Source organism: Lemur catta, chromosome 8 (genome assembly GCF_020740605.2).
Source record: "Lemur catta isolate mLemCat1 chromosome 8, mLemCat1.pri, whole genome shotgun sequence".
NCBI classification, from domain to species: domain Eukaryota; kingdom Metazoa; phylum Chordata; class Mammalia; order Primates; family Lemuridae; genus Lemur; species Lemur catta.
This window is the reverse complement of record NC_059135.1, coordinates 48,065,038-48,086,227: the sequence shown is the minus strand read 5'-3', so window position 1 is coordinate 48,086,227 and position 21,190 is coordinate 48,065,038. Positions and strand designations below refer to the sequence as shown.

At 34.7% G+C, this 21,190-nt stretch overlaps 1 protein-coding gene across 9 annotated transcripts in view; it reads right to left on the bottom strand.

Annotated features, from left to right (window-relative positions):
* The window catches only part of ZNF385B (zinc finger protein 385B), a 362,512-nt gene that overhangs the window by 43,559 nt on the left and 297,763 nt on the right, over positions 1 to 21,190 (bottom strand). For all 9 annotated transcript variants that reach the window (XM_045559849.1, XM_045559852.1, XM_045559851.1 and 6 more), the window contains one exon: positions 20,081 to 20,191. In XM_045559849.1, coding sequence (XP_045415805.1) covers positions 20,081 to 20,191 — 111 coding nt within the window. The remainder of the gene's footprint in view (positions 1 to 20,080; positions 20,192 to 21,190) is intronic.

The window sequence follows — 21,190 nt, the reverse complement described above, 5'->3', positions numbered from 1 at the left end:
AGCCTTTGGGCTCCTATTGGGAACCCACCAAATGTCAGAGATGTAAGGGAGGGAAAAACGGACGGCTCTCTCTACCCTTCTTGCTGGACTCCAAGCCTCTTGGGGGTTGATGCTTGCTAATACTTTGCTCCTTCTTGTTCTGCTCTGCAACTTCTTTCTATAGAGTCTCCTGAAGGTTCTGGCCCCTTCTTTCAGACCCACATTCAATCTACGTATGTCTGTTTGTTTTTTCTCTTTCATCTGAAACTTCTGTTTCTTACTGAGATGCTCTGGCAGCTGGTGTTTCTGTTCCGCCATCTTGCTGCCTTCAACCCACAGTTCTCTCAACAACTTTTTATTGAGTGAATACCATGTAACAGGTACTTGAGGAGACTAATATGAGTAAGATATGGTTTATGATTTCAAGGAGTTTATAATCTTGTGTAGGTAATAACAAAAGTAAACATTATATATACATGGCATGTATATGTGTGTATATATATATGGCCTATGTATGTGTGTGACATATATATATCATGATATACACACACACATACATATATATGGCAGAGTAAGAAAAACATTGTAAAAGCAGGAATTTAACATTGAGGGTCCATTCATTCTTTCATGCAACAAATATTTATTGCATACCTATTATATTCCAGACATCATCCTACCTACATACCATGGGATACAGGTCTAGTGAAAGTTGTATTCTAATATTGGGACATAGACAAGAAATTATAAATTTATACATATTTTAGCTAGTGTTAAGTGATAAGTGATACATGTATGAATATGTTAAATAGTGCTATAAAAAATAAGGAAGAGTAAGAGGTAGATTATGATGGTGTGGCATGCTATTTTAGGTCTCAAGTAAACTCCTTCTGTTGATGAGGCATTTGCATAGTGACCTGAATTAAGTGAGGGAGTTATCCAGGTAGCTATCTGGGAGAAGAGTATTTCAGGTTCAGGGAATGGCAAATGGCCATCGTAAGGATTTTGATTTTTGTTCTGAATAGATGGGCGATCCAGCAATGTTTCAAATCAGAGGAAAAATTTCATTTGACTTCTGCTTATTAAAGGATCACTCTGGTTGCAGTGCACAACCTGTGTACTGCAGGGAGGTTGGGGGTGAGGCAAAGCAGAAGAGGAAGCTGTTACAATCATCCAGGCAAGAGTGAAAAGTATTCAAAGTCAAATCCCTCTGACAAATCAGAAAGCTTCAAAAATATGATTTTCTTAACCCATATTTATAATCTTTCACAGATCTGCAATCTTTGGACTTAAATTATCCATAATTTCCATAGAATTTCATTTGTGTTCAGTTAGTTACTCATCATTTTTGTTTCTTTTAAATTTAAATTGTATTTTTTCTAGGTAATACAATCATACAGTTAAAAGTATGATATGCATACTTTTAAAGGAGGTATGCAGTGCAAAGTCTACTTAGACTCAGCAACCAGTTGTTATCACTTTCTTTTGTATCCTGTCAAAGATTGTTTACACACCTACCAACCAAATATTCCTAAATGTGTATTTTCCTTTCTTCTATTTTTAGACAAATGCCTACATATCACATATGCTATTCTGCACTTTGCCTGTTCTATTTAGCAATAGATTCTAGAGATTTTACATGAGTAATTAAAGTTTTCATATTTTTAAGTGGTTGTGTATATTTATTCTATTGTATGAATGACCCATAATTTATTTCAGCAGTCTCTTATTGATGGATATATAGGTTGTTTCCAAAGTTGTGCTGGTGGTAATGATACAAAGATAGGCAATAGATGCTTAAAATGATTATTTTTCTTTTTACACAACTAGAAATAATTTTGCTTTTCAAAAAGTACTTTAATTGAATAAAAGCAGACATTTAAAGTTTCCTAATTAGTATCCATATCCTAATTTGTGGTTATGGATCTATAGTTGCATGTTCTCATAAGCGTATTTCTGGGAATCAGACAACAAAATGTGCCTCCTTCCCAGGATTGTTAAAATGATATGAAATTTTGGTAAGAAAAGGAAGGGCCTCAAGATTGGCCTTTGATAATGGAAAGGATTTCAAAGGCAGAGATTCTCCCAATAAGAAGACTATACTAAGAAAAAGATATCTGGAAAAACCAATGTATGTTTAGGGAAATAGGAATAATCCAGTTTGAACAAAATGTAGGTGTGTGCAAAGTTAAGAGTAGAAGAAAAGATTAGAAAGGTAAGGGCCACATTATTTAGGCCTTAAATGCTGAGTAGTGGAAAGGCAGTTAAATAGCATAGTTAATTAGACAGATAGTGAGAAGGCACTAAAGGCTTTTGTTGTAGCACAATTTGACAAAGACTTACTGGAAGGAAAGAGTAGAATAGATGGGATAGTAACTAGGAGGTTCTTACCATAGCAAGACAGGGAGTAATTGGGTTCTTAAAGACACAGATTTCAGACTTCAGGGGCACTGGTAAACCAAGAGCTGGGGCTGTATAGAAAAGGAACTATAAGTCTCTCTAACCAGAGATGCCATTCTTTTTGCATCCCCCTCTGCCTATCATCCCTTCTCTTTTTCACATTTATATTCAATCCCCCCCTCAAACAAATCCTCAGCATCAGTGTCATAGAAAGCTCAGATCTCCCCAACCCAATACAAGCCAACCTTCAACTCACTTTCACCCCTAACGTTTCACTCTATCACTCTGCTCCCTTTCACAGAATAATCTGTTAATATAATCATACATACATCCTCATTTTCTCATTCTAATCTGGTCTACCTCAATCCCCTGAAATGGACTTCACCAAAGACACCAACACCCTAAATCCTAAAACCAAGAACATCTTTTATTCATCAGCTTGCTTGACCATTTAGGAGCACCTGATCCTGCTGACCTCTCACTTCTTTTTTCAGGGCACTCTTTCCCAGGTTGGTTCCCCATATCTTCATTTCAGAACCATTTGCAGACTTACCCTCCCCGACTCAGTCATTAAATGTTGATATATTCTGAGGCTCAGTCTTAGGCCTTCTTGTCTTCTCACTTCAAAGTTTCCCCTCTACTGTCTATTCAATCTCACCCACACTGCAACTTCCGTTAGCTTCTCTACACCAACCTTTCTTCTGAGCTCCAGAATCAGAATATCCACTTGGATATCTCCAATCATCTTAAACATAAGTTTAAAACCAAAATCATGGCGTCACTTGTCTCTGCTTTCCTGCCCAATCTATCTAGTCCTTTCCCAGCATTCCTTTTCTGTCAATACCGTTGCTTCACATCTTTTGAAAAACTAAATCCAGGGAACATCCTCACTGGTACACTTTACATCCACCTTGATATTCAATCACCAAGTTCTATAGATTTTACCTCCTAAATATTTGTCTAGTCAAGCTGATTCTTTACATCTCTACCACAAGCACCTTAGTCCAAACTGCCATCATCTTTTGCCTGAACTATTACAACAGCCACTTTTGTGAACATACAAAGGCCCCTTTTGCTCTCTTATAATCTGTTCTCCATGTACAGGCCAGAGTGATATTTTTAAAACACAAATTTGATCATGCTATTCCTCTGCTTAAAATCTGCAGTGCTTTTTCACTGTTCATAGTTTAAAATCTAAAATTATCATATTCAAGATTTGCATGGCCTACTCCCTACCCACCTCTTGTTTTGTTTGGTTTCTCTCTGTTGTTCTCTGAGGAACTAAAAGACAGTGTGGTTGTAGTATAAGAACAGTGCTATCCTTTTTGCACATGCCTAGGATACCATCCCTTCTCTCTTTTCCTGGTTCACTCCTATTTCTCCTTCAGAACCCAGATCAAACTTTCCTTCCTTAGGAAGTCTTCCAGGATCCTCCAGACTAGGTCTTACTCTAACTCTTAGATTCATGCCTTCATAGCACTCCTTACAATTTAAAGTTAATTATTAATTTATATAATTATTTGATTAATGTCTATCTTCTCCCACCAGACAATAACCTTCATTAAGATTTGTACCTGTATGATTTTTGTTCTTCATTATATTTCTTGCACTTAGCACACCACCTGAAACATTCTAGGCAGTGTTTGATAAATATAGATTACATGGATGGATGAATGAATGAATAAGTGAATGGAGAGAGAATCTTTATTATTTGGCAATAGAAGTAAAGTAGGTGAAGAAAAAATAGTGAGTTGTCTTTAAAAGTTTCAGACCCAAATGGCAGGGAAAATGGCAAAATGAATAACAAAAAGGTGCAATTATGGTGGATGGGAAAGTTTGGCAGAGAAAAATGGAGATTCAGTTTTGGCATCTTCTATTTAGGCTGCTAATGAGATACACAGTGGAGAGGTTCAACAAACAACTGGAAATACAAGTGGTAGTTGAGAAAAGCGGCCAAGGCTGTTGACAGCTATTTGGAAACCACATGATAAAATAAAAGGTGGATGAAACTTTGGGGATGGGTGAGGTTCTTAACGAATTAAGTAAAGAGAGAAAAAAATCGATTTGAGGAAAGAATCTTGAGAAACAGCTATACTTAATGGGTAGGATGGGGATGAGAAGTCAGCACAGGATACACAAAAGGGGCTACCAGAAGAGCTGGATAAATAAGAGTGTAGTAAGACACAGAGGCCAAGGGAAGTGAAAATTTCAGAGGAAAAATAATTTAAAAATATACATACAAAACTTTCAAGGAGAAACTACAGTCTCACTGAAGTTCAGTAACATCTTAAGTGCTAAAATACTATTCTGTAATTTCAAAGCAACCTCATAAAATAACTGGAAAATAACATGAGGTTCTCATGTGCTGGAAAAATATTTGTGATATTACACAGAAAGTGTAGTGGTAGCCATGTTTGTGTGAAATACAGGGCCTATATACAGCTGCTGCTCTAAGGAAATTAACTGCACCTCGCTTATCACTTCAAAGAGTTGAAGGATACAGAGCCATAGAAAGAATATAGCAGCCAGAAAGGCTGCAAACACAATGTCAAGTTACAAAAATTACTTTTAATTCAATAATAAAATGGTGACAAATAACTACTATTTATTGTTTGTTGTGTACCACACAATGCTAAGCATTTCACAAGTAGTATCTCAGTGAACACTCATAAAACCACATAAGGCAAGCATTATTAGCTCAAGTTTACAGAGACTCTGAAAAGTTAAGTAGTTGCCCAATATCACACTACCAGAAATTAAAGACCCTGGATTCAAACCCAGGATTAAATGACTGGGCTCTTAACCACTACACTACAGGGCCCCAAAGCAAGCCCTAAGCCCAGGTCCAAACAACCTTCACAATGGACGATCCAAAACAGAACAGATCATTCTACCTTAGCCACTCTGGTAAAAAAAAAAAAAAAAAAAAAAAAAAAAAAAAAAAAAGATCATTTCCTTAGAGAGGATGATCTGGAGGTGAAAATAGGTTTGGAGATGTGACCTTTAAGTATGCTTCAAAAGGGTGGTTCTGCTGGTCTGGTAAATCTCTATGCTTCAACCTCCTTCGCAATAATCATTTGCATTATCTTTGAAGAAAGAATTTGAATCAAACAAAAGTAAAATTTGCCTATACCTGAATGATCACAAATCCCTAATTAATGTAGTCCAAATTAATAAGAATTTACTGAACTTATAAAAATGGAAATTTATGCAAAAGACAATTATTCAATGTCTGAATCTCTAGAAAGCTAGCTTAAAAAGAATGTTTCTCAGATATTCAAATTTTGTATTTTTAAATTTACATCTGCAAACTCAGTAATTCTATTCTGGCATTTTACAAATATAGACATCCATCATTTTCCCAACATTTACAGATGTTAATGAATACCTCCTTCTATGACCATCTGTGCAAACGTATAAATTAAATCTCAAAAAGAGATTGTTAGTATTTTCAGTTTAAAAGTGTATATAGGGCATTTTGTCAGCTTAAACAATTTAAATTACAAAACTAGAACAAATAACCCTAACTACTCCTTTAGTGAATCTAAGAGCCTTTTCATTCCTCTCAAATGATAGAAGAAAAAGCCATTAAAAATTCATGACATATAAAAATAAATCGTTATATAAAAGGATTCCATAGGTGTCTCTCATAGTACAGAATGTTATTTCTTTCCAGGGCAAAAACCAGGTAATCACCTTAAGCTTAAAGATCAGAGATAAGGAGAGCTACTTTTCAGAGAACTTTCAGTGGGCATTATCAAAGATAAAAAGGCAACTATTTGGTGATCATAAGTCAGCATTCCATATCTCCTCTGTTAAATGTAACATGTATTTAAAGCAAAACTAGAATTCCTATTAACTGAACAATAAATATCAGTGGGGTATACTGAAGACAGGGCTGTGGGATTGTCTACCTCAGGTGCAGGAACTAAGGGGTTGCACTATCTGTAGATAATTTAAACACGATAACAAAACTGACTAAAAATCAGTATGCTTTTTACTATCATTACATGCTGGGAATTTTAACTATAGTAATAAAATACTCTTCCCTGAAAAAAAAAAAATTGTTGGTCTAAGTTCTAAACAACTGCTGTGGTTATAGTTGAGTTTCAATAATATATATGTAAACTTAAAATTAGCACATTTTTCTTATCTTTTAATTAACTACATGGAAGTTGTAGTACAGAGAACTTGTAGTTATACAGTTGAATTCCCAGTTCAAGTGACTTCATTAGCTACATCTATTTATTTTAAGAGTAAGTTTTTAATGGTTAGGAATCATTCAAGCTTATTTCAGATGTAGTTCAAGTTTGCAAACCCTGTGCCACGCACATTCTTGCATTTCAACAGTTGATTTGAACTAATGATAGCACAGTTATTTTAAAGACAAAGAAACAAAACTTGAAATATTTCAATTCTTTCATTTTACATGACTACTTGGAATTTTTATTTGTGTTTTAAATTTAAGAGTGAGACAGCACCAACTGTGAAGTGTAGTAGTGGATTTAGGTTATTAAGTATGAAATGTCCGATTTCCTTAAGTACTAAGTTTGACAGTTGGTATCTCTGACATTTCACTTTGACACTTCTTGTTTTATGTTTATTGTGAAGGCACATCCTCAGTCTTTTAAACACACGTCTTGGCTTGTGATTAACTTTAAAAAATTTTTTTAGAGTAATTTTTGTGAAACCACGGATAAGTTAAAAATTCGTGTTATTTTCGAATATGAGTTCCTTTGTAGAACCAATGCAGTGCAGATAGCACAAAATATCAACAAAGTGTTTGGGAAGGATATGGCTAATGAATGCATAGTACATTGATAGTTTGAGAAGTTCTGTTCTGGTGATTTTAATCTTGAAAATCAGCCACATGGGTGACCTGAGACCAAGGTGGATAATGATGAGCTGAAAGCTGTAGTGGAAGCGAATCCATCTCAACCTACATGTAAGTTAGCAGCAAGGTTTGAGGTTACTATTGCAACAATATTAGACCATTTGAAACAAATCTGCAAGGTAAAGAAGCTGGATAGATGGGTTCCAAGTGAATTAAACGAGCGTCAGAAAAGAAATCATCTCAAAGCTTGCCTTTCTTTGCTGTCACGACATAAAGGCAAATCAGTTTTACACCATATTGTTACATGTGATAAAAAATGTATTCTTTTTGACAATAGTGAGCATTGAGCACAATGGTTGGATAAAGATGAAGTGCCAAAACACAGTCCCAAACTTAATATTCATCAATAAAAGCTAATGGTGTCTGTTTGGTGGTCCAGCGCTGATATTATCCACTACAGCTTCATGAAACCTGGTCAGTCAATTACAATGATTACAACGGATGTCTACTACAACCAATTGGATTAAATGATGAGGATGCTTGTGATTGAACAGTTGGGATAGGTCTATAGAGACAGGCCTATCCTCTTGCAAGACAACACTGAACCACATGTAGCATAAACAATGCTGCTCAAACTACAGAAGCTGGACTTAAACTCTCCATCATCCACAGTATTCACTAGACCATGCACCAACTGACTACCACTTCCTCCAGGCTTTGGACCACCTCTTGCAAGGAAAAATATTCAATTATCAACAAGCTGTGGAAAATGCCTTTTGCAATTTCATCACCACTTGCTCTCCAGGCTTCTTCACTGCTGGCATAAACAAGCTAACGTTAAGATGGCAAAACTGTGCCTACAGTTTAGGCACATATTTTGATTAATTGTACTTCTTCCTGTTTGATATATAATAAGCCACACTTTTGATTTGAAATCAGACATTTCATATTTAGCGACCTAATACTTCACAACTACTTCCGAAAATGCCTTCATCCTATAGAGGAGGGAATGTTAAAAATAATCTGCATTGAGTGTCAAATATGTAGGTATACCACTGATAAAGTAACAAAATTATCATTTATTAGAGCTAAACCATACTTTTTAATCTCAATGAAACACAAATTAATGAGAGGAATCATATTCTCAGCCCTAAAAGTCAGAACCTTAACAGAGTGATGTATTCTCTGGAGTCCTTGTTTATCAGATCTATTTTCTAAATAGTGAATACAACACTTACTATCTATGTGCCCTAAAATGTAGGACTGAAGTGAAGGAAAAAAAAGACCAAAATTTAATTTCTTTTCGTTTTTTTGTTTGTTAGTTTTTTGTTTTTAAGATTTGGGTAAGATGAAATAATACTAAAAGTGATTAAATCCTAGAACATATTGCCAAAGGAAGCTGTGGAATATTCACCCTGAGAGAAGGGAAGATTCCATCACCTGTCTTAAGTGAACATAGCTTCAGGTGTGCAGACACACAAAATTTTATACAGTTTTAGGGGTTCCACGGGCCACCTGCAGCCTATCCATGGACCATATTCTTAACAAACCCTATTTATTTTAGTTCTAATATTTTATAATTCTTCAATTCTCTTTCCTTCAAATCCTGACCATCTCTCAAGTCTTTCTCAGCTTGCCCTCATCCAAAAACCTTTGTGGAAATACAGAGATAATATATGTGAAGAGTATCTAGTATAGGGCCTGGCAGGAAAGTAGGCATCTATCAAATGGTAGCTTTCCTTTCGTGATTATTCCAGCCCACATGCTATCTCCATTCCTAAATTCATAATTAAATTTATAATATTGGATTAACATCATACAGTTCACCAGTGTTTCTATTAATAAGTGTATTAGTTTTGTTTCCCCAGATAGATAACCAGTTCTATGAGAGTATTTCTCAGATCTTGCTTTCAAGACTGGAGTTATTTGGATTCTCTTCTCCTGTCTCTGGCCAAGTTAACTGCTTCTTCACTCTCCTTGATGAACTCATATTAACTAGCAACAGTATTTTGCTACCAAAGTCTTCCTAGCTTAAAATTTTAGAAATTGGCTAAAGCAATACTTCCTCGTATGCTCCCCCTTCCACCTGATCCCCAAGCCACACATCATAAAGTTCCTCACAGCCAGTTAGACTTTCCAGAAAAACTGCTCTTTATGCTGACCCATCATATTTAAAGTTCTCTGGCCTCCAGGGCAAAATGCTGTCACTTTATTCAAAGAGCTGCTTGAGAGATGAAGGTAACTAAAAGGTACCTTTTTTGCAGAATGTTCTGAACTATATTACATCAGCCTCTTACTTGAAAACAATGGAGTAAACAAGCCTATTTTTTGTTCCATCCAGCTTCTTTTTGTTTTTGTCTTACATAAATATAATACTTTTCTTTCTTGTAGAGGTTGTGAAAATTATAGCCAATTCCCCCCACTCAAGCATACAGAATAAAAGACAAGCTATGGGAAACCAAGCATGTTCTAAATAAAGCCTGAATATAAGCTTTAAACCAGCAAACTAATCAACTACAGGTGTTCAGCCTATAAATTCTACCTATCTTAATTTTACGTTGAATAAATTTTTTAGCTAAAGAATCCCAAACCACAAAAATCAAGCAAAACATTATCTTATTGTTAAGGATTCTGCAACCAGTCTTAATTAAAGAAATCCATACCAAGTGAAGAAGGAAAATACACACGTCCTGAACAGTCTTTCCCCAGCTCCCAAGAGGCAAGACAACTTTTAGATGAAAAAAATTACCAACACAATGACTTAAAAATCCTTTTGGGAATCTTTTATTTTTGACTAAGAGTTACTAACACAGACATTTTACATAGGAGAAAAGACCCATTGCATTTTTTTAAAAGGTGTTATGAACGTTTGATCAGCAAGCCAATATTTAATGGAAATCTACCAAAGCTTGCAGTTTTGGTGATGAATCATAGATACTTAGTGATTTTCTGTTGTGAATGTATTCTGATGAGTGGGGGTGGGTATTGGTACTTTCCCTGTAACACTCATATTTTTTATTCTTCACAACATCTTATTAGGCTGATCATCTACTTTTAAGTATTATTGAATACATATAGATAGCTAAAGTAACAAGTCATGTGAGGTATCTATGTATTTAAAGAAAAAACAGAAAAATATTGAATGATATGTGTTATATAATCTTCCCATTAGTAGAGGATCTGATAAATCTTTGGAAATCATAATGTTCACTTTTTTAAACCTAGTCTTCCTTTTTCAGTGGTAATTTAAAATCAATCCTAAATTATCCAAATATTATTTAAAATAATGTAATGCTAACAAAGACTGTGACTTTCTGTAATATTATAGTGCTACTTTGAAAGCCAGAGTTTTTCAAATTTAATAAATAACTATTATATACTTCAAAAAAGCTGACCAAACTTTGTTAAGAGCTTTGTTAAGCAGCAGCTATCAAACAAAACTTTTAGCACGACATGTCCCTGCTCCCTGTAATCACGCTATATTTCTGTCATGTTGAAGCAAAAAATGTTCATCATTTTGTCAGCTCTGTCTGCAAAGCAGAGAATTACCTTCTCAAGCTCCCGAGATTTATGCTTTTAATTACCTCCTATCTCCTTCACTACCCTCCAAACCTAAGAATCAATATAAAGTCTTATTTATGGGAAAAATGTAAAATGTTTGACAAAAGCAGACTATCATTGTCTAGATTTCCATTTGATACTATTGATTTCTTCTATTTTCAGTACCTTTTTTCTTGACAGAATCAGTTGGTTTTCCGAACTTACAATATGATTCATTTATTTAATAATTTGTACTGCTGAACATCAGATGGAAACTTTGCAACTAGCTTTTCAGTTCCCAGCCCAGCAATGAGATTATTATTGCAGTGGTATCTCTCTATTTAATCATATGCTGCAGATTTCAGTGTAAGTGTGACTTTCTCCAAACCCCCTTATCATAAACTCACTTTCCTGTGAGGATCAACTTTCATGGCTTATTTTGTTACTGAATGTGAGGCCACTATTAGCATAGGGGAAACCTAACACCAGCCTAGGCACCAGTATTCCTGCAAACACACACCCACACACATACATACCCTTATACATAATAGTATACATACAATATACAATTATATAGATGTAAACATGGTATAAATTCATACACTAAAGGAGCTGCTATCTATCTCAAGGGCTTTCAAGAAAAATACTGCAGATGTGTATGAGTGGCAGCAGTAATTATGTTATATATATTTACATGTGTGTGTGTATGAAGGAGGAAATGGTTAATCTGTAGAGTTAACACGTGTGAGTATTTTTTGGATATATGTGATGGTCAGGTGGGGAGGATCAAATATTGGAAGACAAATGTTCAAAGTTTTTCTGACATACCTGTTAGGGTAAAGTACCATCAAATACAGTGTCTGAAAATTTAGGAAATATAAGATAAATTTATTTTTTTAACAGTATGTTGGTTTGAGTTTCAAATATGCTCAATGTGGGTTTTTTTAAACCTTCTAGAGGTCTTTTCAAGTGAAGTACCTATGAATTTAAAGCAATAAATCCAGTTGTTAAGCTAAAAAAAGCTTAATGAAGAAACTACAAATATCAAAGAAAGGGAAAACTATACTTGTTGTACTTTGGGGCTAGAGAAAGAGGAAGAAGAAAAGAAAAGAGAAGAGTTAAAAGAAAAGAAGATTGAGTAGAGATGAAAGGAAGGAGAAATGTGATGGTTTAGAAGAGAGCACAAGGGAGAGAAACATTGATAACATGCAGACAGAATTTCTAGAGTTAAAAGTAAGCACTGAGCAGTCAGTAGCGCAATGTGGAATCCCCTATAAGAATGTTATATAATGACAAATACAAAGTTTCATCTTTCAGAAAACCAGAGCAGGTGGCCTTGCTGCTGAGTGTCTCTTCTGCTTTTGCTGCAAGGGACATCTTCAAACATGGTGTCTAATGAAGTTCCTGTTTCCCTGGCTGCTGTGGTTTCTCAGGAAGCGCCACAGCTGCTGCGGGGACTTGCTGCCTCATGGCAGCTGGTGGGGAGGTGGAGTTAGACCTGGTGGCCAAGGAAGATGGAGGATCAGCCAACAGCATGTACAAAGGGAGTTTATGTGGAACCCAAAGTTACGGCTTTCTCCCTAATATCTTGACGGCTGAGGTCTCTGCTGGATGACAGAATGGCAGGGCCTCTAGCAGAGACAGCACTAAGGCCTCCTAAATGGCACACGGTGGATTGGTCAGTTTGTTTATGCAAGACAGATAAGAGTTTTTATTGTATTATATTAACTGCTAAACAAATCTGGAAGTGGGAATTAAATTAAAACCAATAAAAGACATATGGGCAGAAAGACCCAGGAGGGCATGACTTAAGTGACCTTATCCAAATGAAAACTGCTAAGATGACAAAGATGCAAAATGCGTAGTGAGGTTGCACTGAGGCCGTATCATTCGCATGGCAGCTGCAGTCGTATGGGAATTGAGGGTGATTGTTGAATGACACTTTCTGAAATTTCAGACAGAGATTTATAGTAAAGAATAGGAGAGTCAGGTCACCCACAGAAATATTCACACAAATGTTTGTCACTCTACCATTTTAACTTCTAAGCAAACCTTTAATTTCCTGTCCATTTGTACTTAATCACTCTAATATAAATCAACAAAATGGCATGAGGTCATCACCTTATGTCTTCAGACATGAGGAAATAGAGCATAGCAAAAACAATAGATAGCTAAAATGAGAGGTAGAGATATTGGATAACCTAAAACTAGAAAACAAAACAAAGACAAAGAAAAACAACAAGAAAATCACAAACCCAAATGTAGCACAAAGCAAGATAAAATAAAGAAAATGAGAACTATAAGTGATTCATAGTTTATAATGTTATTCAAAAGGCAGTATTGTAAATTTGAAAAATCAAATGAGTTGGTTCCAAATAAGTAATGAAAGCCTATGGAGTCAGCATTTAGGGGCATGGTATCTCATGCTTAATAAATTGTATTAATTTTGAGTACCAAAATTTCAGGGCCAATTCCTGAGTTATAGTATATAAAACTTGATTAAAAAGATCTTTATGCTCTTATTTCAATTTGCCAATAAAGCATAATGGATTCTGTCATATATTAAGAGTATTTATAATGAATTCTGAGATAATAGTATAATCTGTTTTTTAACAGTTAAGAGAATCAAGTTTCTCTACTTTTGTGTAAGAATCTGTTTAAGAATTTGATTTTGATATGATTTTATGTAACGATTTGATTTGGTGTAGGAATCAGTTTCTTTCATTAGTAACAGTTTCTTCTGTTATTATTCTCCAAGGAATTGATACTAATATGTAAATTAGAATTATTTAGGATCTGCCAACTTTCAACCTAGCCAAAACAAGAGAAAAGTTAGCCTCAAACATTTTTTTAAAGTGCATTTTAGCTTATTTGCCTGGCAAGGCTTACCTCCAGAAATGGCACTTCCTAGCCAAAAGGTAAAAATTCAGATTTAGGCTTACCAATTTATGACCATACTGCAGTTGCAGTGCACTTCTTCATTGAGCGTAAAGAAACATTCAGGTTTAGGACAACTTCATTCACGTTATATACATCATGTTAGAAAAAAAAAAAGGTGGTCAAGAAGAAACTAGGGATTGGGTTGCTGCACACATTTGTGCAAATGTCTGGGACTCAGTTGCAAAGCATATTATTCCTGGATTGCAGTGCCTGCTTCCTGGCAAAGTTAATGGTGTTAATTTGTAAAGGTTCATTTGGGAAATGTTTGTGATTAATGCTTGCTCATTTACATAACACTATTGTGTAAATAAAGCTGTAGCCTTTTGCTTTTCAACAGTGGAGTTCTACTGAGATGATAAAAGCTGGACAAAGGGGGCTACAGAACACTTAAACTAGGTCACATTGAATTTTAATGCATGAGGCCTACCCTGGTACATTTTATATGGGTAACGAAGAACTGCAAAATGCAGTCTGTTTACTGTGCAAATCTGCCTTCCAGATTTTTCAATAAACATATTTTCTATACTGAAAGAGGGAAGCCAATTCAGTCTCAGGCTGATTTAGAAATGTTATTAAAAAAATAAGGATGAGCATCTTCTTAATTCTTACATTAAAATGTAAATAGGGTAATTATAAAATAATAAACTTTCCCCCAAATAAAAAATGCTCAGTTTCAGAGCTCAGTTATGCAGATTATAGCACCATTACTAAACACTGAGAACGTGTATATGTCACATTTGTGAATTTGCCATCCAGACTTTGTGGCTGTACTGCCCAGAGTCTAAGAATGACTCAGAAATTTAATTTCTTTCTTTATTATCAACAGAGTTTTTGAGCAGTGAAGAGGAAGCTGGTGGCCGTATGCTTATGTGTGCACATTTGTCCATGTCCCTATTAGTAAATACAAAGAAAATGGCTAACATTGAATGGTGCTCAAGTCAAAGGTGAAACCTACTCCCAGGGCAATTCTTGGATGTAGAAAGAAATTCTCACGCTTCCCCTGACCCAGCCCATGACACAAATACAAAACAAAATTCGTAGTCATTCTTTCTGGGTCTTAGCTATTCCACTTATAAGATGGAAGTGTTTATATTCTGTCGCCCTAAGAGAGACTTTTAATTATAGAGCTTGAATGATCCTCCCAATGATCATGTAGTCCATTTTAGGTCGTATTACAGAAGAGGAAACTGAGGCCCACAGTAATGAAGTGATTTATCAAGTTCAGAATCAGGACTTAAACCCAGGTTCAAGGACTCAATCTAGTGTTCTATATCATGCTGCCTCTCTAAGTATGAAATAATGAAAATACAGAGTAGAAGACCTGAAATATGTTCTGGGAGGTTCTATATGAGGACAAACCTTAAATATTTTCATTCATACCATTTCCTAGTGAAAGTTGCTGCTGGACTCTGGAGACTAGTAAAGTGCTTGTCATATAGTAGAAGCTCAATAAATGCTCAGACAATAAGTAAAGTTACGTGAGGCAACATAATATAACAGGAAGAGCTGTGGATTTAAAGGCAAGAGACCCAGATTTATGTGCTGTCATTTATCAACTATGAAAATCTATGAAATACGGAAAGATTAGAAACAACCCAACTGTCTACCTAAAAGGAACTAATTATATAAACTATGGAATATATACATATAGACTACGGTACTAGTTTTCTATTGCTTTCATAGCAAATTATGATAAACTTAGTGGCTTAAAATAACACAAATGTATTATCTTATAGTTCTGGAGGTCAGAAGTCTGGCACGGGTCTTACTGGACTAAAATTGAGGTGTTGGCAGAATTGAGTTCCCTTCTGGAGGCTGTAGGGGAAAATACAATTTTCTTGCCTTTTCTAGCTTCTAGCTTCTAGAAAAGCTGCCTGCATTCCTTGGTTTGCCAGCAATGGGTACTAAAGTCCTTCTTACATTGCATCACTCTGCCTCCTCTGCCTCCCTCTTCTCCTTTTAAGGACTCTTGTGATTACCTTGGGCCCACAGAATAATCCAGGATAATCTTTTATCTTGAGATCATCTGATTAGCATCCTTAATTCCATCTACTACCTTAACTCCCCTTTGCCATGTATATTAACACAGGTTCCAGAGATAAGGCCATGGACATCTTTGCCTATCACATCTGTAAAAAGAGTAAGGGAGGCCAGGCACAGGCTCATGCCTGTAATCCCAGCACTTTGGGAGGCCAAGGCCGGAGGATTGCTAGAGACCAGGAGTTTAAGATCAGCCTGATCAACACAGGGAGACACTGTCTCTACAAAAAATAGAAAAATTAGCCAGGTATGGTGGTGCACACATGCACCTCTTGTCCCAGCTACTTGGGAGGCTGAAGCAGAAGGATCACTTGGGCCCAGGAATTTGAGGTTGCTGTGAGCTATGATGACACTACTACACTCTAGCCCTCTAGCTGGGGCAATAGAGCAAGATCCAGTCTCAAAAAAAAAAAAAAAAGAATAAGGGAGCTCTCTATGTTCTGACAGGGAAAATTCTCCAGGATACATTGTTACATAAAAAATGCAAGACAAAGAAAAGTATAAATAGTATGCTACATTTTGTGTAGAAAAGGGAGGAAATATCAATATATATTCATAGTTATATCTGCATAAACAAACCCTGGAAAGATATGCAAAAAATATAAAAGTGGTTACAAACAAGGAACAACATACAGGCTGGGAAGAAGGGGAATGTGATAGATTTTTCAATGTATTTTTTAAAATTACTATGATTTTGAACCATGTAAATATATGTTTTTTTTAAATTCAAGGATTGATAATTGTCCCAAAGCCCCCATTATTCATTGGATATTCAAAATCTTTTGTTTTGAATCATCAACTTTGTTAATTTTTCTCTTCTTAAATTAACTCTTCTAACAGGCAAATCCTCATTTGTCAGTGGCTTTGTATATCAAGCAGTCTCTAACATTACACTCACAGACTTCATGAAATGCTGCATCTTTTGTAAAATTTTTGAAATTTCACTTTGAAATCTATATTGTATCATGAGATGTTTTTATCATTTGGCATTGCTGCAGTGACAGTGTTAGTGTTAAAGGTGGAGCATGTCTTCAGGTGGGCCTTCATTTTGTAAGTGGTCAGGTGAGTAGTGAACATTTTCATTTTATATTCATAAAATTATACACTTTAATTTCCCTATATAACTGTAGAAAGTTGAATAATAGCTATGCAAAACTGTTAAATTTACTTGGGCCTATTTCAGTATTTATTATTCTGTCCATTCATGTAAAAGTCCTTTATTTTACATTTAATCTAGTAGTAATATCGTGGTTTAATATATTTAGTGGTTGGATCTCTATCATAAATTAGTCTTCTATTTATAAAATATTTTGTGGCTCAAAACTAAATCATTGATTTTTTTCTAGTCAGGTTTACTAAAGTATACTTTACATATAGTAAAATTCCTTTTTTAGGTATTCAGTTCTATGAGTTTTGAAAAACAAAGCATCATATAACCACACAACAATGAAAATATAGAATATTTTCAAGAGAGTTCCTTCATGCCCCTTTGTGGTCAATTCCTTAACCTTACCTTCAGCCCTTGTCAACTACTGATCTGACTATCCCCATAATTTTGTTTTTTTGCAGAAAGTTATATAAGTGCAATCATTCAGTATATAGTCTTTGTGTCTAACTTCTCTCATTTCGCATACTGCCTTGGACATTCATCCATGTTGTAGCATGTATCGATACCTTATTTCTTTTTATTGCTGAGTAGTATTCCATTGTATGGCTGTACTACAGTTTGTTTATCCATCAGTTGATGGACATTTGAGTTGATTCCAGTTTTGGGCAATTATAAATAAAGTTACTTTAAAAGCACATATGTATGAATATATGTTTTCCTTTGTCTTAGATAAATACTTAGAAGTGGAATTGCTGGTTGTATGGGAAATGTATGTATAAGTGTTTTCCAAAGTGGCTGCTCCATTTTATATTCACATTAACAATGCATGAGAGTTCCAGTTGCTCTTCCTCCTAGCCACTTGATACTATCAGTTTGTTTAATTTTCACCATTCTAATAGGTGTAGTGCTATCTGATTGTGGCTTTAATATGTATTTCCTTGAGCATCTTTTTATGTGTTTATTTGTCATTCATATTTCTTCTTTGGTAAAGTGCTTATTCAACTCTTTTCCCCATTTATCATTGATTATTGAGTTGTAAGTTATTTATGTATTTTGTATACAAGTCCTTAAGCAGATACAAATATTTCTCCCAGTCTATAGCTTGTATTTTCATTTTCTTTACAGTGTAAATGTGTCATTTGAAGAGTGAAAGTTTTGAATTTTGATGAAGTCCAATATATTAGCCTTTATACGGTTCATACTTTTTGTTTCCTGTCTAAGAAACCTTTGCCTAATGCAAAGCCAAATAGATTTTCTACTATGTTCCCTTTTAGAAGTTTTAAAGTTTTATGTTTCTATTTATATGTATAATCCATTTGAATTAGCTTTTATATTTTATATGAGGTAGCAGTCAAGGTTTTTTCAAAAATTTGCCTATAGATATCCAATTGTTCTAGCACTATTTCTTGGAAAGATAAGCCTTTCTCCATTGAATTGCCTCAACTTTGTTCAAAATCAACTGATGATATAGGTCTATGTCTATTTCTGGACTCTATTCTGTTCAATGCGTCTAATCAATGTGTCTACTATTTTTTTTTTTTTTTTTTTTACCATTTTCACCGTCTCTATTACTGTAGGTTTTATAGCAAGTATTGAAATCAGGAAGTATAAGTTTTCTAAATTTGTACTTAAAAAATGTTTTGGCTTTCTAGGGCTTTTCTTTTCTATGTATATTTAAGAAACAGCTTGCCATTTTCTACAGAAAAAAACCTTTGGAATTTTGATCAGGATTTTGCTGGATCTATAGATCAATTTGGAGAGATTGAGATTTTAGCAATATTAAAACTTTGAATTCTCAATTTATTTAGGTACATTTTGATTCTTACACATGGAGTTTTATCAGGTACCAAAAAATTTTCATTGAACTTTTGATGGAAATTGCATTAAATATAATTTTATAAATCATGACAAATATATCTCCTCTCTTCTGATGACTATAAATTTTACTATGCTTCCTATGGTAGAATTACCAAAACATCATCTAATAGTATATGCAAACAAGAATATTTGTTATTTTAGTATTTCAAAAAAACATTATTCCTTAACATACTCTTGCAAAATGGCTTCTGGGATCAAGTAACTCCGGAAATATCACACATCCTTCAGATTCTGATTTATATTGGTCATTGGCTTTACTTAGTAACATAATATTACAAATATTCTAATATCATTTATTTTGCTTTCCTGTTATTTTATTTATACATTTTAAAATCTGCTTTCATAAAAGAGATTGATTTGTTCCTTCATTTGTTATCTTTTTTTAGCAGGATGCTTATGCTGACCAGATAAAATAATTTATGAAGCTTTCCCTGTATGTTCATGTTTTGGGAAAACATAAATCACATAGTAAATTAATTATTTTCTCAGGTATTTAACAAAATTTGGCACCCACATAAAATGTAACACTTTATATCAAGAGTAAGAACAATGGTTTTCTTCAGCATTCATTGCATTGTATTTTTTAAAAATATTTTCATATCATTTTAAAACCTTTTTTCATATTTTCTACTATTTGAGTATTTTTGACAAGTAAATATAATTGGAGCAATTAAGTATAAAATGATACAGGTGAGATTGATTACTTTCATAGAGAAATTCTTAATTTATTTTTATTTATTTTTTTATTTTGAGACAGGGTTTCACTCTGTCTTCCAGGCTAGAGAGCAGTGGTGTGATCATAGCTCACTGCAGCCTCGAATTCCTGGGCTCAAGTGATCCTCCCATCTTAGCCTCCCAAGCAGCTAGGACTATAGGCATGTGCCACCACACCTGGCTAATTTTTAAAAATTTTTGGAGACATGGGGGTCTCATTCTGTTGCCCAGCCTGACCTCAAGCAATCCTCCTGCCTTCGCCTCTCCAAGTGCTGGGATTACAGGCATGAGCCACGGTGTGAGGGATTTTTTATATTAATCATTTTCTGTTTTCTTCTCCTTGTTTTTAAATATGTATTACTTTTTAATGTTGTATCATTCTTTTACATCTTTTTCCCAAATATTTCAATCCAAGGTTGGTTGAATCTGTGGATGTGAAGCCCATGGATATGGAGGGCTGACTGTACTCTATTGCTTAAGTTTTAAACATTGAGCCCAAATCTTTTGGAAAACTGGCACACTGAAATAAGTGGGGCTACCAACAGGTGTGGCTGCTGGAGAGTATGTAAATATGAAGAGATGTACATATTCAGACCGATCAGACCTTCAGCTTGACAAACTACAGAGAGCAATGAAAAGGTGATACTCACATCTGAGTTAAAGCGAAGCTGACAGACATTACAAGAAATAACTTGCTTCTTCTTTGGGGGAATGGACACTCCAAATGTGTGGTTAATGACTGCTTTTTGCACAGGATCCATCTGAAGAGCAAATGATAAAATAGTCAATTTACAACTTCAAAGGATAGACAACAGTGTGAGCAAATAAAAGTAGCTATGTTATTCCTTAAGGTTTTAACTTTTAGTTAAACAAGGATAATAAAGAATATCACTCAACAGTAATATGTCTCCAGAAGTTAAAAATAAAAACAAATGACAAAAACAGAAACAAAAAACTGGTTTGAAATCATAACACAAAAAAGACCACAGGAGAATCACCACATTCCAAGAAATCTTATTTCCATAAAAGGAGCCTTGAAAAACCTTAAAAGAACTGTAAAACAAGAAAACTTAAGATCCAAAGGTCAAGGTTAAAATTAACTTGTTAATGCTTTCCTTGTATGAGGTAGTAATACTAGAGATGGTCTCAAATGACCTTAATGACAATTATTACAGATATATTTAAGTTTCTTAATTTTTGATTTATGGCAGAGTCATAAATGACAGGCTCTTAGCATATAAAACACTGATCTTTATTTTAAAATAATTTATTAACTTTCATGTATCATAGATTGAAATCCATTCTCTGAAAATGCATGTCACAGTTGTACACTTAAATGCCTAAAACACATTGGTTAATATGCAACCCTTGTTTAAATATTGATAAAGTTAAGTTTTGATTTATAGTCTGTGAATTTCCCCTTTTTGGCTTGTATGTATCATACATATTCAGAGAAATATACAGAGATAAAAGTGCTCAAACAGAAAAAGTACAGCACAAAGCCATTAAAACACTCAGGAAAGGAAACACCTCTATCTATATAGCGCCTATGAAAAGAAACACAGCAGTGATTCTCTTGTGCACTTCGGATAATAATCTCCAGCATTAACATCAGACAAGTGGCAGTTCAAAAAACAATGCAGATGATGAAAAAAGCATTACTTATAAACAGATGTAACATGAATGAGGGCAGATCCACTGACACCACCATCTAGGAAATCTCCTGAGGTTAGAGATTAAATTGGATTAGTTGATATTTG